The sequence below is a fragment of the Colletotrichum lupini genome, chromosome 9 (assembly GCF_023278565.1).
Source record: "Colletotrichum lupini chromosome 9, complete sequence".
NCBI lineage: Eukaryota > Fungi > Ascomycota > Sordariomycetes > Glomerellales > Glomerellaceae > Colletotrichum > Colletotrichum lupini.
The window spans coordinates 4,351,445-4,377,366 of NC_064682.1; the positions used below are offsets into that span (position 1 = coordinate 4,351,445).

General features: G+C 46.3%; 11 protein-coding genes across 11 annotated transcripts; 5 read left to right on the plus strand and 6 right to left on the minus strand.

Moving 5' to 3' along the window:
- On the minus strand, positions 1 to 2,806 carry CLUP02_17121 (pfs domain-containing protein; the record flags this gene model as incomplete). Its single annotated transcript, XM_049296036.1, has 5 exons — positions 1 to 1,279; positions 1,343 to 1,428; positions 2,041 to 2,221; positions 2,288 to 2,586; positions 2,678 to 2,806. 5 exons carry the CDS (start codon positions 2,804 to 2,806, stop codon positions 1 to 3), a joined length of 1,974 nt encoding a protein of 657 aa, XP_049153183.1.
- Positions 2,807 to 3,645: 839 nt separating this feature from the next.
- Positions 3,646 to 4,902, minus strand: CLUP02_17122 (acetyl-CoA acetyltransferase; the record flags this gene model as incomplete). Its single annotated transcript, XM_049296037.1, has 1 exon — positions 3,646 to 4,902. The coding sequence occupies one exon, from the start codon at positions 4,900 to 4,902 to the stop codon at positions 3,646 to 3,648; it is 1,257 nt and encodes a 418-aa protein (XP_049153184.1).
- A 4,170-nt stretch (positions 4,903 to 9,072) lies between these two features.
- On the minus strand, positions 9,073 to 9,234 carry CLUP02_17123 (uncharacterized protein; the record flags this gene model as incomplete). Its single annotated transcript, XM_049296038.1, has 1 exon — positions 9,073 to 9,234. A coding segment is annotated over one exon (162 nt), but the record flags the coding sequence as incomplete, so codon positions are not given.
- Positions 9,235 to 12,633: 3,399 nt separating this feature from the next.
- CLUP02_17124 (thiamine pyrophosphokinase) lies at positions 12,634 to 13,299 on the plus strand (the record flags this gene model as incomplete). The annotated part of the gene is made up of 1 exon (XM_049296039.1): positions 12,634 to 13,299. The coding sequence occupies one exon, from the start codon at positions 12,634 to 12,636 to the stop codon at positions 13,297 to 13,299; it is 666 nt and encodes a 221-aa protein (XP_049153186.1).
- Positions 13,300 to 13,866: 567 nt separating this feature from the next.
- On the minus strand, positions 13,867 to 15,105 carry CLUP02_17125 (uncharacterized protein; the record flags this gene model as incomplete). Its single annotated transcript, XM_049296040.1, has 3 exons — positions 13,867 to 13,952; positions 14,017 to 14,701; positions 14,767 to 15,105. 3 exons carry the CDS (start codon positions 15,103 to 15,105, stop codon positions 13,867 to 13,869), a joined length of 1,110 nt encoding a protein of 369 aa, XP_049153187.1.
- A 586-nt stretch (positions 15,106 to 15,691) lies between these two features.
- CLUP02_17126 (uncharacterized protein) lies at positions 15,692 to 15,889 on the plus strand (the record flags this gene model as incomplete). The annotated part of the gene is made up of 1 exon (XM_049296041.1): positions 15,692 to 15,889. One exon carries the CDS (start codon positions 15,692 to 15,694, stop codon positions 15,887 to 15,889), a length of 198 nt encoding a protein of 65 aa, XP_049153188.1.
- Positions 15,890 to 16,806: 917 nt separating this feature from the next.
- CLUP02_17127 (nitrogen starvation-induced glutamine rich protein) lies at positions 16,807 to 17,579 on the plus strand (the record flags this gene model as incomplete). The annotated part of the gene is made up of 3 exons (XM_049296042.1): positions 16,807 to 16,920; positions 16,996 to 17,420; positions 17,483 to 17,579. The coding sequence occupies 3 exons, from the start codon at positions 16,807 to 16,809 to the stop codon at positions 17,577 to 17,579; spliced, it is 636 nt and encodes a 211-aa protein (XP_049153189.1).
- A 251-nt stretch (positions 17,580 to 17,830) lies between these two features.
- CLUP02_17128 (coenzyme A transferase) lies at positions 17,831 to 19,829 on the minus strand (the record flags this gene model as incomplete). Its single annotated transcript, XM_049296043.1, has 7 exons — positions 17,831 to 17,965; positions 18,025 to 18,364; positions 18,420 to 18,531; positions 18,585 to 18,889; positions 18,951 to 19,137; positions 19,186 to 19,470; positions 19,547 to 19,829. The coding sequence occupies 7 exons, from the start codon at positions 19,827 to 19,829 to the stop codon at positions 17,831 to 17,833; spliced, it is 1,647 nt and encodes a 548-aa protein (XP_049153190.1).
- Positions 19,830 to 20,520: 691 nt separating this feature from the next.
- CLUP02_17129 (major facilitator superfamily transporter) lies at positions 20,521 to 22,536 on the plus strand (the record flags this gene model as incomplete). Its single annotated transcript, XM_049296044.1, has 10 exons — positions 20,521 to 20,639; positions 20,718 to 20,873; positions 20,974 to 21,056; positions 21,116 to 21,387; positions 21,442 to 21,569; positions 21,623 to 21,752; positions 21,806 to 21,902; positions 21,962 to 22,231; positions 22,282 to 22,366; positions 22,419 to 22,536. 10 exons carry the CDS (start codon positions 20,521 to 20,523, stop codon positions 22,534 to 22,536), a joined length of 1,458 nt encoding a protein of 485 aa, XP_049153191.1.
- Positions 22,537 to 22,979: 443 nt separating this feature from the next.
- CLUP02_17130 (uncharacterized protein) lies at positions 22,980 to 24,015 on the minus strand (the record flags this gene model as incomplete). Its single annotated transcript, XM_049296045.1, has 2 exons — positions 22,980 to 23,672; positions 23,785 to 24,015. The coding sequence occupies 2 exons, from the start codon at positions 24,013 to 24,015 to the stop codon at positions 22,980 to 22,982; spliced, it is 924 nt and encodes a 307-aa protein (XP_049153192.1).
- A 460-nt stretch (positions 24,016 to 24,475) lies between these two features.
- CLUP02_17131 (mitochondrial dicarboxylate transporter) lies at positions 24,476 to 25,919 on the plus strand (the record flags this gene model as incomplete). The annotated part of the gene is made up of 10 exons (XM_049296046.1): positions 24,476 to 24,516; positions 24,578 to 24,609; positions 24,677 to 24,701; positions 24,759 to 24,826; positions 24,876 to 25,032; positions 25,104 to 25,285; positions 25,349 to 25,367; positions 25,447 to 25,618; positions 25,675 to 25,763; positions 25,826 to 25,919. 10 exons carry the CDS (start codon positions 24,476 to 24,478, stop codon positions 25,917 to 25,919), a joined length of 879 nt encoding a protein of 292 aa, XP_049153193.1.
- Positions 25,920 to 25,922: the final 3 nt, after the last annotated feature.

Below are 25,922 nucleotides of genomic sequence, written 5' to 3' on the forward strand. Positions count from 1 at the left end.
TCATACGAGTTCTCTGGCTCGGTATATGGTATGAGTTTTCGGATCGTAGTACGATTCGCTGTCGCACGGGGATGTGGCCATTCTTTCTCGCAAGCAGTCGATAACCTCTTCAACAGACTCAACTGCTGCCTCCCACATCTCTTCTCGGATCTGTAAGCCGATGGCTTTGTATGTACCAAGAATTTCCCATCGCTTCCAATCTTCTTTCTGCTTGATCAGAGGGCTCAATGCAGCTATGGCGCCTCGCTGATCCCTGTCTCTCAAATATTGTAGTAGCCATTCCAGCCGCTCTATATCAACCGTCAAATTTCTATCTCTGATTGATTTGAACAACGAGACAAACGCTTCTTGTCGTTTTGAGGTCAGCGTTAAGGTCCCTGCACGTTGCCAATCCTGCGCATGAATAGAGAAAACCAAGTAATCCCAAGGCGTTTCTCCGTCGCCGGTACGCAAACCCGTGTTTATATCCTGTAAGTTGAGAGTTGAAAGGTATCGAAGCGTCTTAGTGGTTCCATATAAAGCTGCTTCATGAAGCAAGCCCCAACCATCGCGTGTTACGTATGTCGTCTGTGCTCCTGCCTCGATCAGGCATTGTGTACCTCTGCAGTCTCCGCTCTGAATCGAAACCAAGAGCGGAGTCCTCCCAGGACGATTTCGGGATTCGATGTCAGCGCCGGCTTCTAGAAGGACTCTTAAGCTCTCTCGAATAACACGACCTTTGTTGTAAGACGAAGTAAGATGATGGATGGCATAAAACCCTTGCTGGTCAGTAATGTTTACTGATGCTCCCGCACGGATTAGAGATCGAATGACTGCGGCTAGATTATTGTGCCCCGTCGTGGCAGCAACCATCATCGCAGTATCGCCCCCTCTGTCAGTGGCATTGACCCAGCTACCAGCATCAATCAAGTATTGCACCGTGAGTATATGGCCGCCCTTCGAAGCAAGCATTAGAGCAGTGCAGCCCGTCCAGTTGGCCTCGTTGATATCACAACCTAAACGCACGAGATGTTTGACACTGTTGAGATGACCTTGTGTTGCAGCGATGTGTAACGGCGTGTTACCTTCGTAGTTCCGCTGATTGAGGGCCCAACTGGAATCTTCGGCAGCTCGAAAAGCAGCGTCGAAATCACCTCTGCAAAGGGCATCATGCAGCGGGGTTTGACTAGCATTCACGGTCCATTTACCAGCAGACAAGATTCGAGTGAGTACTTGCATCTTCTCTTCGGGTAGAGAAGGCGTGTTGACAATCTTATCGTGCGCCTCATAGAACCAAGAGCTGCAACAAAGTTGACGATATGTAAGTAGCTACTCGTAGGAGCGATATCTTTGACAAACTTACTCGTCGTAATTTCCATTTAATATCTGATCTTCCCAAATCTGGAACAAATAGAGAAATATGTCTGTTGTTCCTTGACCTATGACCCACTGATTGTTTCGTCAATGAATACGCGTGCGAGTAGAAATGACCGATGGGAGGCCTACCTCCAAGGCAGTCACGCCGTTAGGGCTTGCGTCACCTGGAAACACATGTCCATGATGTGACATCCACTGTTGAACTGTTGCTCTCGAGCTCTCAGAATGATCAGAATCAATCAAACGCCAGAAACTCGAACTGAAAGGGAGAACCCTAGCAGGTCTCAATGACACTCGCAGTCCAGTCGTAACGCCCACCAAGGTCTGTATTTGGACTGCTCTGGAACATAGCCACAGCGGGAATTGATACTCGACTGTCATCGATGTTCCTGCTCTGTTTTTGCAGCTACTCTCAGTGCATTTCGTGCTGTTTTGGAAAGCCAATTGACGGTTGAAACTGAGATTGAGACTGCCCACTAGGCTTCGAGCCCATCTCGTGGGAGTATACGAGACTGGCTTCGAAGCATGACACCGGCAGCAACATGGAATTGGGCACCGGTCTTGCAGAAGGCCCGGTGTCTGCTTAAAGATACTCGAAAAAACACCTGTAGCCTGATGAGTTGATATTAATCCAGCGGTTGCTGATGCTTGAGGACTCGACAAGGCTTCTTGAGTTTTTCTCACAGCTACAGCTTGTGGAGTTTTGTCATCTTGGAATGCTGTCGAGTCTTCATCAAGGCGGGTTGACGTCTCATCTATGTATTTCGGGCTCTCCGGAGCGTCACCGGTACCTGGAAAGCTTTCAAGCCGTTGAACATGCGGAACGATCTGCATGCTTAGACTCTCGATCTGCAAAACGAGCTTCCTAGATTACAACTCGAAATTCAGCTTCTCAACGGCTATAGTTTTCAGTTGGCGGCTTGAGCCTTACGTGATAGATTGAGCATTGATTGATTGGAGCGCAAGTTGGAGGTTTTCTCTGGCATCTCGCGCTTTACTTCGACAGTCAGAGAGCTCAGCTTGTAGCCAGAACCATGCTCTCTTTTTGATCTTGTCTTTGCCGTCGGCACTCAGTGGTCGAGTGCAGCGTTTTCGGATTTCTTCGAGGCTTCTCGTGGATTCTGTAAGCTGAAGCATGGCCTTTTCTAGGTACAGTGTTTCGAATTTTGAATCACTGGCAATGACTCCCGCCTTAGCGAGTTCTGCTTCGATTAATCCTAAAGCTTCGACCTACATCATCATGTGCAAGGTCAGCGCATGAACCTTCTGCCTTTTGAGGTCTTGAATGTGATTATGTTGATCTGATATTGTTGCAACAGACCTCATTTTGGAGCCACCTCAGCTCGTTCTCTATCCCCGGGATCGCTCGGGCAATGTGAGCGACATGGCGAGCAGTGCTTAAAGCCTGGCCTATGGCTATAAAGCTTGCCACCGCCCCGACGACTTCCATTTCTTATTGTAGTTGGAATATCCAGCGCGAGAGTGCGATATCTCTGGGAGGATCATGCGCGAGGTTGTAGAGAAAAGGGAGGCAAAGGGTCCATCACGGCGCTTGGGCAGACTTACTCATAGCCTGATTATCAAGATGGGAGTATCCGCGCCCCTGCAGTTCCATGCCCAACGATGGGAAATGCGCCAATGACTGTCCTGCTCTAACGTCGTATGTGGCCCGACATGTGGCCTGGGTGAGTTGGTTGCCTACATGTCTTGTCTGTCGGTGATTGGTTATGGTTGTCCTTGACCTTGTGCCTCTCTTGGAAACCGGCGCTTATTGTACACCAACTTGGCGAGGGTAGAGCAACGTCGATGGAGGGGTAATTGGTTTTTAAACCACATATGCTATGCACGTTCTCTGCGCTAAATCATTACGTCTGCCCATTCAATGGAGTTCTGTCCATTGAGCGACTTTCAAAATCTTGTGGGCAATTGTTGCAAGGTGCGCGGCAACAGGACTGTCCAGACTTCCACACCTAAAAGACCCATCTACTTACCTAGTATTTGTCAATGCTCACCTGGCAAGATATGATACTGAAGACCGGGGGCCTTTGTTGGTAATCCCGCGCCAATTAACGGAAAGTGACTGTGCTTAATGGATGATGAGACACATGGAGCAGATCAGAGCAAGGGTGGTTGCAATTGGTACTGGTGACAGAAACTCCCATGGGACGACCGTTAGGACTTCGCACCGCGAATACCGGAGCAATCAGTCGGAAGCTATGGGTTCGGAATTTCCGAACGATTGAAGTGCGGCACAGTATATACTGGTAGCTTCGATTTTATACTAACACTCTACTCTCTTACAAACAGACCAGCCATACCCATTCCGGTGCCGACGCACATGCTCACAACACCGACCTCGCCTCCAGATCTTCCGAGACCGTGGAGCAGGGTGCTCGTCATGCGGGCACCGGTGGCACCCAGAGGGTGGCCCAGGGCAATAGCACCACCGTCGGGGTTGACCTTGCCATCCTCGTAAGCCTGCTCCAGCTCGAGCGCTCTCAGGCAGTGAATCGCTTGACTGGCGAAGGCCTCGTTGATTTCCCAACGGTTCACGTCCTTGTTCTCCAGGCCGAACTGACCCAGAAGCTTGGGGATCGCCAGGGCGGGGCCGATACCCATCTCATCGGGAGCGCATCCGACGGTGGTGGCTCCGACGAACTTGCCGATGATGCTGTCGGTGAGACCCAGCTCTGTGGCGGTGCTCCGGCGCATCAAGAGCGTCGCGGCCGCGCCATCGGACACTTGCGACGAGTTGCCTGCTGTGCTGGCGCCGTCGGCCTTGAATGCCGGCTTCAGCTTCTGCAAGGCCTCAATCGCCATGTTGGCGCGAATGCCGTCGTCCTTGGTGACTGTGATTGTCTGCTCCTCACCGACCTTGTTGCCCTGCTTGTCCGTCTCCTGAAATCTTGTTGTGACGGGAACAATCTCCTTGGCGAAGGAGCCATCTTCTCTCGCCCTTGAGGCGTTGTGGTGACTGCGCAGCGCGAACGCATCCTGGTCCGCCCGGGAGACGCCGTAGCGCTCAGCGACGTTCTCAGATGTGATGCCCATGGCCATAATGCAATCTCTCGCGTCCTTGACCGGTGACTCCTTGAGGGCGGGCCACACGTCCACCGGAATCGCACGGCTGCCGTAGTTGCGGGTCATGCTCTCCATTCCGGCACCAATTCCCACCGATATCGTCTCGGTCCTGATTTGCGATGCGATGAGGGCAATTGATTGCAGAGATGACGAGCAGGCGCGGTTGACAGTGTACAAGGAGGTATCGTTGGGGTAGCCGACGTGGTTCATGGCCATACGGGCAGCCTTGGAGCCGCCAAGCTCCGAGAGGACGACACCGACTGCGACATCTTCTATCTTCTTAGGGTCGAGGTTCGGGTTGGCCTCGAGGGTGGCCTTGAGGACGGTCGAGAGCAGTTCTTCGGGGTATGCGTCCTTGAGCTGTCCGCGGTTCGACCGGCACACGGGGGTACGCAGCGACGACAGAATGACGACGTCGGAGGGCGCCTTCTTCAATACGGACGAGATTCCTTTGGGGATAGACATGTTTGTGATGTTTCTCGGAGCTACGGCCGTCAATTGACTGTGAATGTTGACAGAAAGCCAGACTTGTTGTACAGAAATGAGGAAGTAAGGTTTAGAAAGTAGCCCTCGGCCAAGGCTGTCTCGAAAAAGAGTCGGGTAAATGTGAGCGATGTCGCTTGGTAACCGGGGGAGCTTGAGCGATGTACTGCTAGTCAGGGAGAATAGCTCTTCCCCTTCTTCCGCTCAACTTCCCCAGCTTGATCCCCAAAGCCGAGGTGGGGGGACCCGCATAACATGGCAATTGGGTTCGGCAACCATACGCAGAGCTCTAAGCTCGGTCCCGGGGCTAAACGTTCAACCGGCATTTGAGTCGGCACCTACACCGAGATATACCGACGGTCACCGAAACCTGGCATGTATACCGAGAACACCCCGGCTATCCCATTTGGGTATGAGGCCATCGTCAGCCAAAACTGCAGTGTTACACAGTACTAAATCATCATCTACACTCAATCTGGTGTCACACCAAATGCCGGCTTTGAAAGAATTTGAACAATGAGCTTCTTTCATATTGAACACACTATAAGCTCACGTTACGCGCGCTCATGATTAAAAGGTATGTTGACAATTCAAAATCAGCGTCAACTTCCACTGTGTTGTTTACCAAGGTCCATGGTAAATGCAGCCAAGAAGACACTCTGATGTATGTCTGCATCTATACTATGATATGGTAAGCTCTCAATACTTACCCTAGCCGAGAAAGCACTCCGTCAAAGCTTTGAATAGTGAAGTGGTCATCGGCGCCGAAGCAGAAGCTGAAAAGAAATTTACCCAGATGCATTAGCGCTGGAGCAGGTGAAAGTCCATGTCGGGATTTCAAGCTTCAAAATAGTTGATCAATCTCCACATGGAAATCAGTCACAGCTGTATATGTGTTAATATCCCTATTACAGGGTAGTTAGTTCGAACCGTAGTTAACGAAGAGATTAATTAAACTATATAAATATCTGCGTAATAAGTATAAAAAGGAGGTTCTAACCGTAGGTTAGGCTAGCTATAATAATTATAAATAAGGCCCCTAATTAGCCCCTACGTAGTCGGCTATATGCCGCGGTCGAATTAGACTTCTAATCCGATACTAACTTTCTCTTTTTTTTATCGATTTAACCGCTACAGTTAGAGGTATAATTCGACCTCGGGCCCGTTTACTAAGTCGTCTCCTTTTTCCCCTTTTCTCTACTCTTTTTATATAACCTATCCCTCTATTTATATAATAACTTTTTTATTACTTACGAATTATTTTAATCCCTTATTTAGTACTACTTTTATAAAAGCGTTTACGAGGTTATTTTTATTATTAATCTAATAAATCTCGAGTATCTCGCGCCTTTTATATAATTACCTAAGGGCTATAATATTAATTATAAACCTCTTTTCTTTTATCGTTCTTAATTTAACGAGGTATTCGTATAGCGAGTAGGAATCTATATAAATAACTATTAGAATAAGTAAAAAGCTAATTCGATCGGTAATCTTTTTTAGCGTCGTTAAAATCGTATAGGAAAAGTTAACGCCGTTAACTATATTATAAACCTCTAATACTAATATACTTCTCGTTACTTACTTATTTTTAATTAACGAGTAGTAAATTATATTGCCGTATATAATAAATTCGCTCTCGCTTATACTCTCGTTAGCTAAGATAATAATATACCCTAATTGCGAAGTAAGGTCGTTATTATTCGTAAATAACCTATTAATAAAGACGTAGAGCTTACTAATTATAAGGTTAATTAGGTAATAAACGAGACCTCGATTAAGATTCGTTTATTACTACTTAAGCCGCTTATTAAGTACCTTAACGTCTCGTTTAATTAGATTTATAACCTACGCTACCCTAGCGTAATTAAAAGTCGCTTTAAGCTAATAAATACTTATAATATATACCCCTCGTACGAGCTTAGCCTTATACTACTTTTTAACGTCGGTTATGTTCGGATTAACGAGGTTAATTTTCTTACCCTACCCCTTTTATTAAAAAACGACGGTTTCCCCTTTAATTATAAAAATCCCGCTATTAAATACTAGGGGGGTGTTTATTATAAGGACCTTTTTTAGCTTCGCTACGAAGCCCGCTTTTTAAAGCTCCTTATCCTCTTTTTTTATAAAATTAATATCGGATAGGCCTAATATATCGTTAGTTTATATTCTAACGATCCTAAATTAGTCGCCTTTATACTCCGCGACTAGTAAGCACGGGTCGTACGTAGAGGTAACTATTAATAATTAATTAATATAAAAATCGTAATAAGTAGCCTACTAATAAGTACCCGATTTTACGAGCCTATATAATAGCTTAAGTACTTTAATAATCGTGCTTTCTAGGTACTTACTAGCTATTTCCTTTAGTAAATAAGCTAGGATTTTCCTTATAAGCCCTATAGCTAATTAGGTATAAGCCTAGGTAATATTATAGCTCTAAATCTCGTATCCCCTTTTCCGTAGCGATGCTATTAGTACTATTATTAATCGTTAGCTATAGCGCTATATAGTAGGCGATTATATAAATAGCGTCGCCTTTTTAACGTTACTATACCCCTAAATTACGTATTTAAACTTCTTATACGGCTAGGGTATTCCTTTCCCTTTAATCTTACGAACTATTCGTAATTTAAATATACGGAGGTTTATATATTTTTTTAGGTTATATAGGATAAATCGATAGACCCCTCGATTATAAAAAGTGTTTACTTCGATAAGATCTAATCCCTTATATAGCTTTTTAATAATTATAATTATGCCTTTTTTGCGTAGTTTAACTACTAGCTCGAAATCGGCTTTTTTTTTTACTATATAAAAGGTATTAATTACCTCGTTACTAATAATAAATTACTACGTTAGGGCTTATTATTATAGTCTTCTATAACGTCTTACCGGTAGTATTAGTGCCCTTTTAGTAATTTCCTTTTCCTCGTCGTTTATTAGTACTACTACGACGATTTTATTAAGGATAATTTCCTATGCCTCTGCCGCGGGTTATATAGTTTCTCCTAGCTCTTCTTTTTTTTATAAGTTAGAAATTACCTCGTTAGGATTTATATAGTACGGTTTAATTACTATAATTAATACTTTAAGTAGCTAGTTACGATCTCTCGCGACTATATAAGAGCGCTCGTTAACGGAAATTAACTTATATAGCCTAGTTTATTATTAAGTAATTTCGCGCTATACTCGTATATCCGAATTTAGTAATATATTTAGATTATCCCTTATGTCGGGCTTATTATATATAATAATTACCTCGTTAACTTACCTTTTTATACTTACCTTGCGTAGTACTTATATTACTTTTTTAACTACTCGGGCTCGTTAGCTTATGCCTAGTAACGGTAGCGAGGCTAAGGTCGTTCTTAAATATACTCTAAATACTAATAGCGTTAGTATAAGTCCGTTAGGCCCCATAGTATTATTATAGTATTTAAGTACTATCTAAAGGCATTCGTCGTTAGTAAAATCTAGATTTTCTTTTTTAATAATTCTAAACGCCCTTTTTAACTACTAGTATACCCTTTTTATTTTTTTAATATTATAATACGCTTTAACGGGTACGACTTTTAGCTAGATACTATAGGCCGTCGTATTATCCCTAAATTTTGCTAACTTAAAGCTAGTACTAGCGTCGGTTCTAATACCGTCTAGCGGTCCTTAGTATATATCGATCTAGCTTTTTTATAAAGCTGCCCATAATATTTTTATTTATAAATCCCGGAGGAATTGCCCTACTTAGAAAGATATAAATACGTCGATTATATATAGTACTAGCCGATTATTTAAATAAAAGATATCGATAACTATTTCTTAGTTAAAGTTAAGCTTATTACGTAATTTAAACTTAAATTTATATAGGCTCTACGTATTTATTTAGTATTAGTAATATACTTTCGTTAACTACTCTAGCGCCCCTATTTCGATATTATTATTATTTAATTACTTTAAGAGGTTATATAGCCTCGTAACTAACGGGTGCCCGAATTTCTAATATAGTCTTCTAAGCTTACTTTCCGTTAAGTAATTAATCAACTTCGTATTATTAATAAGCTTTATAAACGCATACCCCTATTATCGTTCGATTATCTCGAAGTACTTACTACTAAAGATTCTATTCTTCGTATTATTAAATATAATGCCTAGTTAATCTATGTTTTTTAGATATAGGAGAAATAGGGTATTAACGGGCAAAATATAAAAAGTCATCGTTCCGAAGTACGTCTCTACTTCTATTATACTTAGGATAACGATTTCCTTACTTAGGCCGAAACTAATCCTCGTAATACCCGCTATTAACGTATTAAGTATTACTAGCGCAATCTTTTATAGCGCTTAGAATTGCCCTTTTCCTCTAGTTAACTATTACGATACCCTAGTATTTAAAATAATCCTATAGAAATTATCTAGGCCGTACCTTTTATTTATATAGAATGCTTATACGAGCTTAGTATTCGAGGGATCTAAGTAGTATAAAAAGGACCCCTCTAGCTACCCCTAGATTTACTTAGTATTATATTCTTTTTTTTTAAATATTAAAAAAAATAGTATCTTCTCCTTAATTATTAAAAAAATAGGCTTCGGCCCTATTAAATTCGCCCTTTTAGCCGCCTCCGTATCCGTTATTTAAGGGACCTTTCCTTACTATTTATAAATAAAAGCCTACTTATTAAGAGCTTTTACTACCCTCTATTTATTTAGCCTCGTATATCCTCTAGAGGCTAACGGGGTAAAAAAAGAGTAGTTAATATTATTAATTTCGTCGTAATCTAATTCGTTAATATAGGGGGTAAGATTTTTTTTATTTTCCGAATCTCTTATAGGGGGTATATACTTTAGGCCGCTACTTTAGCTACCGTCGCTAAGTTCCGTACCCCTAGATCTACCCTTATATATAATAAGGAATTAGTTAAACTGACGAGGGCTAGTTTTGCCGTTTATTACCCTCGACTTTTTATACTATTTATACGATTTAGTACGCTCTTTTTCGGAGTAGTTACTTAACTAATATCTATCCTTTTTATAAATATAATATTACTTTTTTTATTACCCTGTTTATAAATTAAATCTCTACCTATTTAACGAATCTGGGCCTCCTTACTAGCGATTACTATATCTAGCCTCTTTTCCTTTCTTATTATACGTTCGATTAACTTAATATTATTAATAAGGGCTATTATATACCTAGAGGTAGGTTTAGTACGGTATTCTCGCTTTAATATTAAAGCTAGATCTTAGCTTCGAGCAGAGCGTCTTATAGTCTTCGGGTACTTAGTATAGGGTAATCTTTACTTTTAGTATATGCTAAATTACGGTATAAAAATATCCGACTTTTTACTCGTTTATCCCCTTATTTAGCTAAGTTTTTACTAGCTTATCGATTTAATTAATAAGCTCTTTAAAGATCTCTACTCGCGATTTACTTTTTATTATCCTAGCTATAAATATAAAAGAAATCGCTCGTAGCTTAGATAGGAGCTCTAGGTTCTTATTATAAGTTTCGAAGCGGCTTCGGATTATATTAATTATATTAAGAAAGTCGTTTTAATCGAGATTACGTACCGCTTCGTAGTAGTAATTAGAGGCTTTGTTTGCGAGTACGATATTAATTACCGAATAGTACTAGTATTCCCTAATTCTAACTTTTTTATAATAATTATAAAATATCGTTAGGGTTTTTTATAAGACCTTATACTTCCCCCTAGAGTATAATTTCTTTTTTAGAAAGATCTTTTTAAGGTCTATGAATTACCTCGTATTCGCTATTAGATTTTTAGTATTTATATACGAACCTTACGTCGCTACGTACTATTAGTAACTTTAAGTCGTTTACCTCTTTTTTTATTAGCCGATCGGCGCCGAATTTCGTATTAATAATAGTAACGAGTTATAGATCGAAATAGGCAGAATTATTAATTATCGTACTTCTAGTATTATATTTTGCCCCGGTATATCCTTTTGCGACGATAGATTTCTATTAGTAATTATAAGGAGGAAATCTAGGTCGTTTACTTTTTTTTTAAATTCGTTAAAGCGATTATACGCTCTATTGACCTATATTTAATTCTATAGTACGAATTCCTTTTTTATAATTATTATTATTAGTATTTTATATAGCTCTTGCGATTATAATTGCGCTAGTAATACCCCTCGCTTATAAAAGAATTTATTAACTACTTTCATAATTCTTAGGCTTACGCTCGCGAACTATTCGTTTAGCTAATAACTAAGGTCGTCTGCGATTTTATAAAATAAGGGTTACCCCTATAGCCCCTTTTTTTTATAAACCTTAGTTAAATAGATTAATACCGCGTTAATTTGCTTGCCGTTAGGCTAATTTATAATTTTATATATCTACGTCCCCTAATAGTCCGGGTTAATATTTACTTATTTATAAGGGATTGGGATTCTATCTAGGATCGGGTTTTATCCTCTTTTTTTTTATTTTAACTTACTAAGGGGCTTGCTCTAGCTTATGCCTATATTAGTAATTACTAGCGTATTTAATCTTAATAAGGATATATTTAATCCGCGCACTAGTTATAGTAAATCCGTACTTTTACTACCCGATAAATTTATCGGGGTCTAAGAAATTCCTACTTCTTCTCGCCGTCTCGCTACTACTCTCGTTTTTATTATTTTTAGTAATTACTATTACCCTTTTAAATCGCTAGCTATTATACTTACTAAGATCCTCTTTTTTATTTAATATAAAAAGGAAGGTTTTAGTAGTTCCTTTTTATAATAGTAGCGGTAAACGTTTATATTACTATAAGAAGATATAGTAATTAGTCTCGGGATCTTTATTAGTTACCGATTTCCGCTATCCCGTATACTTCTAGCCTCCTAAGCCTCGTGCTCTTTATAATCTCTAAATAGCTTCTTTCCTCGACCTACCTCTTTTAAAGTAGTATTTTATAAGAATAGTCGAAAGTAGACGCCGGGTAGCTCGTAAAGGAGCTATATAGGCTATTAAGAACTATATAGGCCGTTAAGTACGGTTAACGAAGTTAAGCCCTCTTTTTTATAAGATCGTATATTTTAAAGAAATTACTAAAAATACTTACTTATTACTCGTACGTAGTAGGGTTAGATACCTTAGAGATCTTATTTTTTACGGCCTCTTAGTACCCTATTTTATATTTTTTAAGTAGTCTTTTTCGTAGCTTAATTACGGTTAAGTAATTATCGCTTACTAGCGATCCCTTTTATTACTTAGTTAATTTCTAATTACGGGCCGGCCGCGGAAAAGTCGTTTAATAAAAAAGCTGCTCGGGGCGACGGTAAAAGGCTAGTTACTTAAGCAGTTCCGTTAATTAATATAGTTTAATATAGTAAACGTCGACCTCTTATAAGTAATAAAGGGCTATAATTACTTAATTCCGTGCGGTATTTAAAAATCGCCTCTTTTTTTATTTACTTCTATAAGGTTAATTAGTACGAATCTCCTATCCCGTGCGGTATTAAAAAGTCGTCTCTTTTATATAGCAAGATACCTTACTAATCTATAATAATAGAATTTAATTACTAATTAGTATTAATATCCCTATTATAGGGTAGTTAGTTCGAACCGTAGTTAATAAAGAGATTAATTGAACTATATAAATATTTACGTAGTAGGTATAAAAAGGAGGTTCTAACCGTAGGTTAGGCTGGCTACGATAATCGTAAATAGGGCCCCCAATTGGCCCCTGCGCAGTCGGCTATATGCCGCGGTCGAATTGGACTTCTAATCCGACACCCGTCTTCGGTATTGTGACTACTGGCGTTCATCTGAACATCTACAAACGTGATGCAAATGATTCAAATAAACTTTGGATATTCGTTGCGAAACGTTCTGGTGAGAAGCGAACCTTTTCTGGCATGTACGATCAGTGCGCTGCTGGGGGCTATCAGAACGCGGGTGGGGGTTTCGGCGAAGCTAACGACACGACTGCGAAAGAATGCCTTAAACGGGAAGTGAAGGAGGAAATAAACGGTAGTCTACGAGCTGGCTGGCTAGAGGAAGTCAAGGAAGCCTCTCCGATTCAGTTTGCTGTTCTGCGGGATGAACGATGGGGCAAAGACTTTCTTGGTGCCCCTGAACTCGGCGTCAAAATTCCATTCGATTTGGAAGTGAAAGAAGACCCGATTTTCAAGCCCAATCCGGACGAAGTCGACTCAGTCGAGAAGAAGTCAGTCGGCGAGATTGTCAAAGATCTTCTCGATCACAAATTCAAGCCTAACTCAGCACTCGTCATGATCGATTTCCTAATCCGACACGGCTGTCTGGGAGATATCTCACCTGGGGACGTTTTGGATCAGATGAATAAAATGCTCAAAAAGCACGCAATTGTCAATGATCTTCCTCACTGGAGTGATGTAAAGAGCTAGACACAGCAGGACGAATATCACGCCGAGCAAGATCTTTGAACACTTTTGCTGGATATAATGGAAGCACCTGCGATACAGACAATATCTCGAGAGAAATGTGTTCCTGAAAAACACTTGAATGTGCAGAACTTCGACGATTGAGAGTAGGGGCTTGGCATGCGTGTCAGGTGAATCTCAGTATTTCGCGAAACAAACGTTTGGACACTCGCTCAGGAAGTTGGAAAAGGAGTTTTCTGATATAACTTTTTGATTTTTTGTTCTGGAGAGGCAGACTGAAGACCTTGTTGCCGGCACTTCGGTTCCTGAGAGATCGCGGGGCTTTCAATTTGCGGGTCAAGTTGTCACCTCACTGTGTCGGCCGACTTGAAGACGTCCAAGTACTCATCGGGTCTTAGTATAATACACTCGTTTGAATAAGAAAATCACAAGTGTCATCTCGAGTAATAGCAGATAAATACTAGGTGGTATTTTATACACAATTTGAGGCATCACAGGCATACATCGTCCACCGATGGCGTCAATTTTCTGGCCCTCCGTTAATCTAGAACCTCCTAAAATTAGTGATACTCAATTAGGTATCTCGTCGATATTTTGAACTTGAATCTCTTTTACTCCGTTCAACTTGCGTCGCATGCTGCTGCTCGCAGCGTAAACTGAAGATGTTAGAACCCGAAGTATCGAGGCATTTCCATCGCCAGGACAAGATGGACAACTTACCTGCCCGCCGAAGCCTGTTCGAGCTACCCAATGGTTGAAGGCTCTTCAACCCATGCCATGGATCAACACGTGCATAGTCTTCCCAAAATCTCTTCCTCTCGTAGTCGAAACTGTCCTGTTGTGGGATCACAAGCTTGCCAACAGTCTGCCAGGGGTATTTTGATTCATCCCACACGGCGCCTGAATATTCAACAGACTGATCACTGAGATTCTCTAGTAGCTGCACTTGGAAGAGATATTCCGCGTCATGGTGTGCATGAAAATTCTGTAGCCACTTTTGCAGGATGGACTCGTCATGCTCTGGCTTCACAGTCTCATCGTAGAGCTTCCTCTGCGTCTCGGTAGATGGTACAAGGGAGTACTTGATGACGTAGTTTCCAAACCGGTACGCCGTTTGGGAATACTGTCGCGTGGATTCGAGGTGGGTGTTGCGAACCTGGTCGCGAGCGAGTTGGAGTTGCGCATCTTGGCGAGCGTTGAGCTCTCTATTCAATTCTTCTTTGTTGCCAGCATGCTTAAGCCGGAGGCCGATAATTTCCTTTGTTGTCTTTGCGTCGGCGAGGTCAATGGCCGGGGTGCTGTTGAATTCAATATCCTGAGTTGGAGTATCCTTGCCGGCCTCGAACATTTCTCCTTTGACGTTGAACAGCTTCATGGCAAAGCCCCGAGGTTGGGGGATGCGGTCCTGCAAGGTGTAAGCACAACACAGTACACTTCAAGAGATAGTGATGAAAAGCAAAGAACACTCACATCAAGACCAGGGTCGCCGGGCTCTGAGCTGTATCGACATGCTACAGGGTACTCGCCGCCGTGTTCGAAAAGTTCCGTCTGTTTCAGATGGGGAGGCAAGTCATCAGGGACGATAAATATGCCTTTGACGATGCCTTGTGTTCTGGCATGGGTACCACTATAGCCATGACGTGTCGAGTTCCAAGTTCTTCGCTGCCCCTCGTTGATCATATCAGCAACGGCTTGAATGTCTTCGGCTTCACTTGTGGGCACTTCTTCAACCCCTTTCGCATCCCACCGCACATAGGCGCGTGTGGAGAGGTCTTCGGTTGGAAGGACATTGCTGATGATGTTATTCATGGCGTCGCGATCTGACGTTGTTTGCTATGTAAGGACTCAATGTCTCTGCAAGAAGGAGAAATCTGTAGAATAGACACGCATCATTCAGATTATGGGACTATTCCAGGTATTAATGCTTCCTGCCCATCCATACACAGTGACATTGCCGTTCCTCCGCGCGATCAGCGTGACAATATCGCCCCTGTGATATTTGATTAGAGTGTGTTGGCTCATGCTAACCCAGGCGCTACGTGTTATCCGATCGCGCTACACTGCGACGGCGTTGAATACCCCGCAACAAGAAGCTCTGGGGTAGTGAAGCTTTTGAGACACTCTTCCAAATTCTGGACGCCAATCAGGGAGTGCCTGTTGTAAACCTTTCATCCCAATCAACGGTCGAAGGCCGATGGATGAGCCTGGCCATCTTACCCACGAGGTATCACTGTAAAGTTAGTTGATTGGATTCACCCGGTTTTCGTGTACTTCGTCAGAAGCAATGGGCGTGACCGACTATGGTCGGGATTGAATCGAATATAGGGGCTGCTAGGCTGATTTAATCCAATGAACTCAGTGCTGGCGTACCGAACACCCGTCGACAGCTCAGCAAATGATGGGTACTAGTAGTTACATGTATCAAGCAACGATTGCGCCGACTCGGGGACATCCAACTCTCGGGGCCGTGAAGCCAATCCGCCGTGGCGATTTGGGCATTTTCCCCGGGAAGTTCGGCCAATCGGCCCCACCCGCGCCGCGGCCGGAGACGCCGATATCAGCTGCGGCCCAACTCCACTTCCCTCGATGGTAATCCCCTGTATTGTATTCTAGGGTCGCCACGAGGACCTGGATGATGGACCATGGCCGTGCTTCCCGGTGGTATGCAAGAGCTAATGGCGTGCAGCAGCAAAAAAGGTGGGTGGCAGTGATCTTAAGGCTCCAGAATGAGAGTTCGTCCGGTCCAATTCTTGAAACAGACTCAGCCGATCACAGAGGCCAGGTACTCCACCAAACATGATCTACCACATCAATAATTTGGGCCACTAATTGTTGATTACTGACTTCGACTATGGCAAGATAGATAGCGACAGGAAATGGAGACATCGTGAGGGCCCTTCGTGTGTATTGACAAGGAACTTACAGCTTCCGCGTATGGCAAGTTGGCAACCCATTGGAGTCGAGCTTTTAGTCATTGGTTCGCCATCAACCTTCCTACAACCGAGGAACCGAATCCGAACGACCAAACAGTCGTTAGAGGGTCGCGTCATTGGTGGCTTGTCCCTCAGCTCACCGTCTGTGGCTTGCAAGTTGCAGCAGGGCTGACAAGCACACACAGCACCCCGCGCAATGACTGCGCCACGAAACATGACGACAGGATAGAAGCTGAGCCGAGGGCGCGGGTAAGACGCTGAAGAACTTGGCTTGACTGGGGACAAGACGGGAGAGATCCAATCCCCGCCCCGCGTTAGGCTGCTTGCGGCACGTTAGTTATGCCCGCCCCTGCCAATTTCCGCAAGCTCCGTCTGACTAGATGGTGATTAGCGTTCCTTCGAGGCTCTCTCTCAGCAGTAAGCAAGTCTGACGCCTTTTCATAAAGCTTCAGCTCTCCCCTCTTTCTCGATTCTGTCGGGTCGTTCAACAAGCATACCAAACTTCAATCGATACTTCGACTATTGTACATCTCGAAACCTCCATTTCTCTCTCAACTCAGCAACCCCAATCTTTAACATGTCTGCAAACGATTACTACGGAGGCGGCGGCCACAACCAGAACCAGGGATACGGTGGACAGCAAGGATACAACCAGGGCGGCTACGCACCTCAACAGCCCACCTATGCACAGGTAAGAACTTCAACAAGATAGGACTCAAGTTGACAAGAAGCAACATCGAGACTAGTAACACTAACACTTCCGAAGGGCCAGCAACACCACGGCAGCGGCGGCTACCCCCAGCAGTCACATTCTCCGTACCAACAGGGCGGTGGCTACAACGCCCCTCCCCAGCAGCAGCACGGATACGGCGGACCCCAACAACCCACCTACGCCCAGGGCAACCAGCACCAGCAAAGTTACGGCCACGACAACCGAGACAGCTTTTCCCACAACCAGCAACTGCAACATGGCGCACCTCAGTATGGTGGACAGTCCCAATATGGCGGCCAGCCTCAGTATGGTGCTGGTCCCGGCGGTCCCGATCAGGATAAGGGCCTCGGCGCAACATTAGTCGGTGGCGGAGCGGCTGGATGGGCGGCGCACAAGGCCGGCGGCGGTTTCATTGGAACTGTGGGCGGTGCGATTCTTGGCGCTATTGGTGCCAATAAGATAGAGCACGCGTTGGAAGAGTGAGTGTCTAATGTTCGCCTCGAAATGCCCAAGCTGCACGACTAACATGGACCAACTACAGCCGAAACGACAAGAAGAAGCATAAGAAAAAGCATGGCAAGAAGGACGGGCACCGCAAGCGCAGCGGTAGCAGCAGTTCGAGCTCCAGCAGCAACTAGGTAGCTGCCTCCCATGTTTCTGTGATAACTTCTGGTGCCTAAATTCAGATGATACCCCCCGATTCAATCTCTGTCAAGCGCACCAGGAGAACGACTGCCGATGAATGGTTGGATCTCATGACCTGCACTCATAGACGATAATGTATTATTAGCCACGGATGACAACAATTGAAGTGAATGAATGAGGGTCTTTAGCGCATTGCTTTCTCTATTGGTATCTTAAATACAGGCTTTACTATTACAACACCGTCTCACTCCATCGTCTTCAGATCCTGTGCGACCTCAAATGTTGCATCCGTCTTCGACTTCACTTCTTCGACGTTAACACCGGGCGCGACCTCGGTTAGTGTCAGACCGCCATTCTTGCGATCGACCTCAAAGACACACTATTGTTTTGTTAGCGACGAGTCTCTTAATCAATCATCTGATACCCCGCTCAACTCACCAGATCAGTAATGATTGTGCTGACAACACGAGCGCCAGTCAACGGCAGACTGCAGTCCTGCACAATCTTGGAAGAGCCGTCCTTGGCAACATGCTCGGTCGCGACAACGATCTTGGTGTTGTCGGGATTAGACACCAAGTCCATAGCACCCCCCATGCCTTTGAACACCTTGCCGGGAATCATGTAGTTGGCCAAGTCGCCCGTGGCGCTGACCTGCAGCGCACCGAGGATAGAGACATCTACATGGCCGCCACGGATCATGCCAAAAGACTCGGCGCTGTCGAATGTTGAAGCGCCGGGAACGAGGGTCACAGTCTCCTTGCCAGCATTGACGATGTCGCTAGAGTTGGACATGTCAGCTCATGCATCTCAAGTCCTCTCAAAGGTATACTTACGCGTCGACCTGGTCCTTGGTAGGGTAAGGACCCATGCCCAAGATTCCGTTCTCAGATTGAATCCACACATTGCGTTCAGCCGGGAGGAATGAGGGAGCCAGAGTCGGAATACCTATCACAGTAAGCACCTCTCTTCAAGCCTTACGGGGCGTAGTCTCAACTCACCAACGCCAAGGTTGACGTAGAAACCCTCCTGCAACTCCTTTGCAGCGCGTCTGGCAATGCGATTGCGCCTCGCCTGCGCATCGTTCTTGGGTGCATTCAGATCTTCGCCTTCACCATCCTCCGCCCTTGTCTTGAGAATCTCAATATTCTTCTCGGCGGTCGAAGGCACGATTCGGTCGACAAAGATTCCGGGCAAATCGACGTCGTTGGGGTCGATTGCGCCCGCCTCGACAATATTCTCCGCTTCCACGATGGTGACTGTTGCGGCCTTGGCCATAATGGGTCCAAATGCTTTGGTTGTGTATCTGCACAGAGACACAGTTAGCATGGTCCTTTGCTCAGTCAATTCGCAAGTAGTTTTCGTACCTGAACACGCAGTTTCCTGCTGTGTCCACTTTCCATGCTCTCAAGATGGCCACATCTCCCGTAAGTGCAGTCTCCATGAGATACGTCTTGCCGTTGAATTCTCTCGTCTCTCTGGTGCGTCCGCGCTCCTTCACGGCGCCAGAAGCATCGAGTTTGACAGGAATGTCACCACTCTGAACCAGAGAGTCTGCTCATGTCAGCTACATCTCTCAGTTCCTATCAAGGTATAACCTACGAGCTCCAGTGGGCGTAAAGAAGGCGGGAATTCCAGCGCCACCGGCACGGATCCTCTCGGCGAGCGTTCCCTGAGGGCACAGCTCGATGCCGATCTCTCCAGTGAGATACTTCTTCTCCAATGCCTTGTTGTTTCCGAGGAATGACAAGATCAGGCGGTTCACCTGGCCAGCCTTGGTGAGGACGGCCAGACCACCCTTGCCTTCTTGGCCGGCATTGTTTGAGACAGCTGTAAGCGAGTGCAGGTTCTCGGGCCCCCTACGGTTTAGTGCAGCGATGATTGTGTCTGTCGTTGAATGTGTTAGCCATTCTTCTAATCTCTGGCAGTGCAGACATATAGAACATCGCCCAACTGGACTAACCTGCAACACCACAGAGCCCGAAACCCGAACTCAGAATAGTTGATCCGCTCTTGATGTCCGCGACAGCCTCATCGGCAGATGCATACAGCTTCGAGCCACCTCTCTTCGTAGCAGGTGCCTTCTGTGATCTGCGGATTGGTGTCGTCGTTATGCCACGGCATGTCGCAACACCAAGGACCTTTGCGCGGGGGAAACGCTGTGCTTGCGCACACACTGCGGGCACAGCTCTGAAGGATGCGCGGACCAGCACCCGCGGGCGCAACTGGCGAGTAATGGAAGACATTTGTTCGGTCCTTTTCTGGAGGAAGAAGCAGGCTTATCCACAAAACACAAAAGGGAAGGTTTCAATCAATTGTGACGAGAGACCAGAGATTAAGCACAAGTAAAAGAAAAAGGAAGGCCGATTGTCGGGGGACATTTCTAGGTTCGGGTTAGGTGGGCGCGACTTCATCTTTTTGAACGGATTGCTGCGCGGGACGCCTCGGCTGTTCTTTTGCGCGCCGACCACGAGGGAGTCCCTCCGCTCCCGCGGTTCAGTAGTGGCTTCGGCATGAGGGGGAAGATGCAGGCAAAGACAGGGGAGTCTCTGACGTCTTCGTGGCGGGGCATCGGGAGTTGTGGGAACTCGGAGTTTCTTCTGCAGTAGCTCTCGGAGACCAAAAGTAGACTCCGAGTCAGCTTAATGGCGTACAGTAAACAAAGGCTTGTCATTGGTCTGGACGGGATGACGGCAAGGTCAAAGAGACGATCCGGGGATGGTCTAAGATGCTACCCGCCGTGGGTTCGTCCTCCCCCGCAGATTTGGGGTCTGGGGAAGACGGGCTTCAAAACGGTGGAGGGACCCCCAAGCTTTGCCTTTGCTTGGCAGATAGAAACTCGGGTCTTGTTGTCTTGTCTTCTCTGTTGTTCTCGTCTTTCCAGTCTCTTCATAGAGTTTCCCAAGGTTACACTGCCAAATCTTATTCGAATTCAACATGACATCGAAAAACTTCGACATGGATCCTAAGGTTGAGCATGACGAGAGCCACCTGGGGGTTGAAGCGGAACGCCAACGGCATCTCACGAGGACTTTGCTCTTCAAAGTTGACACTAGGTAAGCTTTTGCCCCAGGTTTTCAACTACAAGCAACCCTTTTGAAGACTCATTCCAACTTACACGCAACGATTGACAGGGTCCTACCGCTTTTGGCCCTACTGTTTCTCTGTTCCTTTCTTGATCGAACCAACGTCGGCAACGCAAAGATTATTGGCCTAGCCGAGGACCTTGGCATCAGTAACAACCAATACAACCAAGGCTTGGCCGTCTTCTATGCGACATACATCGCGAGGTAACATCTCTCCATCCGTTCTCAGCTGATCTTGGCGCTGTCAACGTGCTCTCGTCCCATGTGGTTCCCCACAGTCGTCCGGTCGCTAATGCACGCCCAGCGAACTGCCAAGCAACCTCGTCTTGAAGAAGGTCTCACCGCGGATATGGCTCCCCTTTCTTACCTGTGCTTGGGGTATTGTCAGTACGTACACGGATCAACAGTAGTCGGTCTCATTATCATCAATCACTAACTTTGCAAAGCCATGTGTCTCGGCTTCGTCCGTAGCTACGGCAGCTTCGTCGCAGTCCGAGCAATCCTGGGTCTGACTGAGGGTGGGCTGCTTCCCGGAATGGTGCTGTATCTTTCTGGCTTGTACACCCGCGGAGAACTTGCACTGCGCATTGGTATCTTCTACACGGCTGCATCTCTCTCTGGTGCATTTGGAGGTCTTCTCGCCAGAGGCTTGTCCGCGATTGGTCCTGCGGCTGGCCTTGAAGGTTGGAGATGGATCTTCATCATTGAGGGCATCATTGTAAGATCTTGAACCCCGGCCATGGAACTAGTGAGTGTTAACATACTTCCTTAGACGGTCGTCTGTGGAATCATTGCCGCTATTGGCCTGCCAAACAACCTGGCGACGGCGAAGATCCTAACGGATGAAGAGCGAGAGTGGGCGCTGCTCCGGCTCCAAGGTCATGCTGGAGACCGATTTGAGTAAGATCCCAAAGCCAAACTGTAAAGAACCTTGACAACTGACATATTCACAGCTCTTCACGCGAAAGGGAGGAGAAGTTTCGATGGTCCGAAGTTGGTCGCGGCGTTTTCAACCTTCAGATCTGGCTCAGCGCAACTGCCTACTTTGCCATTCTGTCTGGTCTATACTCCTTTGGTCTATTCGTAAGCTTCTTGGTTTCATACCTATTGTCACACAGCTGATTGAGTACAAAAAGCTCCCGACAATCATCAACGATATGCATATCGCTTCCAACTCAAATCAAGTTCAACTTTGGTCCGTGATCCCGTACGCGGTCGCGACCCCCGTTACAGGTGAGCAATGGCAAAAGATTAAGAATAGAGACTAAGCTCAAAGCTGACTTCCCTCATAGTCCTCGTTGCCTTCCTATCCGATCGCCTCCGCCTACGTGGCACACTCATGCTCTTCGTCCTGCCCATCTCCATCGCGGGCTACGCAGCCATCGCCAACGTCACGGCGCCACAGACGAGATTTGCAATGACATGCCTTATGGCCATTGGCATGTACAGTGCCGTCCCGTGCGTCTTAGTTTGGAACTCCAACAATTCGGCTGGCCATTACAAGCGCGCGACAACGTCCGCGCTTCAGCTTGCCATCGCCAATTGTGGCGGGTTCGTAGCGAGTAAGTTTGCAATACGCATCAAACAAGAATCTCACTGACTGGATTTGCAGCCTTCATCTACCCTAGCACTGATGGCCCATTGTACCATAAGGGCCACACTATCATTTTGGGACTGCTATGCTACGCATGGGTGGCGTGAGTAAAACCATACGCTGGTCGTGGTTCAAGATACTAACAGAAAGCCCAGGACCCTTATAAATGTTCTCTGGTGCGCCAAGATCAACCGCGATAAGGCTGCTGGGAAGTATGACCAGTTCGTTGGCACAGGTGATGATCGGGAACCTCACTTTAAGATGGTGTTGTAGGAATGGCTAAGCGATGATTGGGTGTCGAGAAGTGAAGCACGTACCTAGATCTTATGGTAGAATGATATTCTCTGTCTTCAAGTTACGGAGTTTGCTGGGTTTCAAGTTTGAGACCTAGCTTTTCTTCCAAATACTCCGTAGACCGTCTTCGTCAATATCAGAGCACACTTAATCATGCGCATGTCGCTAGTCAATATGTTATCCACAGAGGGAAAGGGCTTTGCGGCCGGACTTGCATTGCATGTCACTGTAAGGGCACCCAACATCTGGATTTAGTTTCTTGCCAGTCCGTCCCTGAAGGAAACTAAGCATGTTTGGCAATACGATAAACTGGTACATGAAAGTATTGAAGAACAAAGCTCGCATTCATAAAAGGCTAAATGATCCGGTTCTGGAGCCCGGTAGTGTACAGCACCCCTATGAGCATCACAAGCGCCGGCGATCTACAACTTGGACTCGCGTCCTGGAGCGAAGTTTGACCTCGCAGCTCCGCCGATGGCCTCCGTAATAGTATCAACCGACTTCAAAATCCACTCGCTGCCTTCATCGCTGGCCAACCACTCCGCACCTTGAATGTCTTCCTGGTTGTCCGCCTTGTATGTGCCGTCCTCAAGTCCCTTCCTCAAGCCGAAAACGTGCGATAGAACCTGCGGGCCGACACCGGTTTGTGCTCGCAAGCATGAAATGGCAATCATCGAAGTCAGCACTCTTCCGACGCTGGCCAGACCTCCCCGCTCCTTGGGTTCCGACAACAAACCCGCATAGTGGCTGTGGAGAATGTGGACCGGAAGATCCGGGTGCGATTGCGCCAGCTTCTCGTAGAGCTTGACCTCGAAGGGAGCGTAGATCGAGTCCCACAGGCCCTGGCCCCGTACTGTGATAGCGTCAATGTTTTGCGCGTTTGGTGTTCGCGTTGGCTTCGTCTCCAGTTGTGCCGTAACATCCTTAGGGAGGCTGGCGTAGAAGGCGTTAAGACAGTTGATGGTGCGAGGGATGCCGTTAAAGCTGATGCACTTAAGACCGATTTCGCGAATGAACTCGGCAGTCTCGCGCTTGTCGGGGCGGCCGGAGGAAGACGCAACACTGTAGAGGGATTCTAGAGAGTCGGGAGAGTTGAGGGTGAAGGTTGCCGCGGCCTACGAGATGCCGAGGTTAGCAACTAAGCTCGCACGAGTGTTGTACCAGCTCAGTTGTACTCAATTGAGCCACACAACAGAAGCTGCGAAAGTCGCGATATGTCTATCTCACCGAAATTGCTAGCCACGGCTTTGCGCCGACGTTTTTTGATGCCGCATCCTTAGCGATGGCTTGGTACACCTCGCGAATATGCGACGGCGCAGCCGTCTGGCCGGGGCGGGCAAACGGCGCGTTAATGAGTGCCTTGAGCGACGGTGCGAGCTTCGACATGGTTTCTTCTGGTTTTCGAGTACTGCTGGAACCGGTCTGCTTCAACTGTTTCTCTGCGGGCGCATCATCCATCGGACTAGAAGGCGTGCGATCAAGCGAAGGTGGTGGGATGCAGAAGTGGTTTTGTTTCCCCAATTGAACGAGACCAGAGGGGTTCCACAAGTCGGAAGACAAAAGAAGGTCCCTCGACCGTGCGGCTCGGACTCAAAAAGAAGTGCCGACGCGAAGAGTGACATCAGCGTGGGGAAATTGGAGCTCGACTCTTTAAACATTGCGCCGAGCGGCCGAGAGCTCACCGGCTCTACATTTGGAGGCCGAGGAATTGCGGGATGAGAACGAGACCGGACGCGTATCAACAGACAGCGGGCGGATAAGCTTAGACAAGGGGTTGATGGTAACAATGCCGCATTACTTATCAAAAGAGCATTTCCATGGATCCAGTTTCTGAAAAAGGATGTCGAGAAGCCCCTCTGGCACTTTGGTTGCATGTAGCATTGCATATACCCACAGCACACACTTACACCAGCACACGATGGCCGGCGGCAGCAAGCAGAAGGAGCCTTTCTGGCTTGGGTGAGTTACACGGGTCCAAGTTGGAAATGGAGGCTGGAATCGAGCTGATCGATAATTGCAGAGGTGCTGCAGCATCTATGGCAGTCTGCTTCAGTACGTTCGCCATTGAGCTTGAGCGACATCGCCGTGTTTTGAATGGTCACTGATCACACAACTTCAGCACATCCCTTGGATCAAACTAAGTAGTGAGTAAAGAGTCGTTCACAGCTAGGAGCGCGCAGAACGAGCACTGATTGTAAAAGTCGAATGCAGGTACTCAAGTCAAGGGAGTCAATGTTTCGAGCAATGTACCGTTTCGCAGCCAGGGATGGTGAGTAATACAGCTAGTTCTCTGCTGTAGTCACTACTCACTCTCACAGGGTTCTTTTCCTTGTGGTCTGGGCTGTCAGCATCCATCTTTCGACAAACCACTTATTCGACCGCTCGGTTCGGACTATACAACTACTTTGCGCAAAAAGCGAGACAAGGGACGGGCCAAGAGAAGTTGACAACAGCGATGACGATATCTTGTGCCGGGTTGGCTGGAGGCATGGCAGGGCTGGTCGGAAATCCTGCGGAGGTATGGCTGACATCGCTCCACTATTCAGCGCAGACTCTCACAGGTGTCAGGTTGTCCTCGTCCGCATGTGCGCCGATGGAGCCAAGAATGTCGGCGAACGATTCGCTTACTCGAACGCTGTCGAAGGGCTATACAGGATAGGTCGCGAAGAGGGTGTGGGAGCATTCACAAGAGGCATATCTGCCAATGTGGTGCGCAGTATACTCATGAGTAAGTCAAGCGAAAACCTCGGAAACGACTGTAGAATTTATTGAAGCTGATGCCGAATGATAGATGTGGGACAAATCGCCACGTGAGTGCCAAATGAGTGGACGTCCTTAGGTGAAGGGACTCAGTAAAACAAGCAAAACTGACACGAAAGCACGAAACAGATACTCAACAGCGAAACGCATCCTTCTGCAAAAGACTGAAATGAAGGATGATATAAAAACACACGCCGTGGCATCCCTCTTTGCTGGAACTGCGGCGACAACGATTTGCGCGCCAGCTGATGTCCTCAAGAGCAGAATTCAAAGTGCTGCTGCGAGCGGCCCAGGGGCAAACGTGAGTAGACAGGTCCAGTCCCAGTCCTTGCAGAGGAACCGACTAATCGAACCTAGTCTTTGCTTCGTATTGTACAGACGGGTCTGAGGGAAGAAGGAGCAATTTTCTTGATGAAGGGATGGACCCCGGCGTGGTTGAGATTGACGTAAGTCACATCCACGATGAAAGGAAATGTCGAGAATGTTACTAATAAACCGTATACTGAAGGCCGAATACTGTCCTGACTTTTGTGTTCATGGAACAGCTGCGGAAACTGACGCAGTGGCAGTTCGCCGCCCCGGTCGAAACCATGAAGGCATGATGT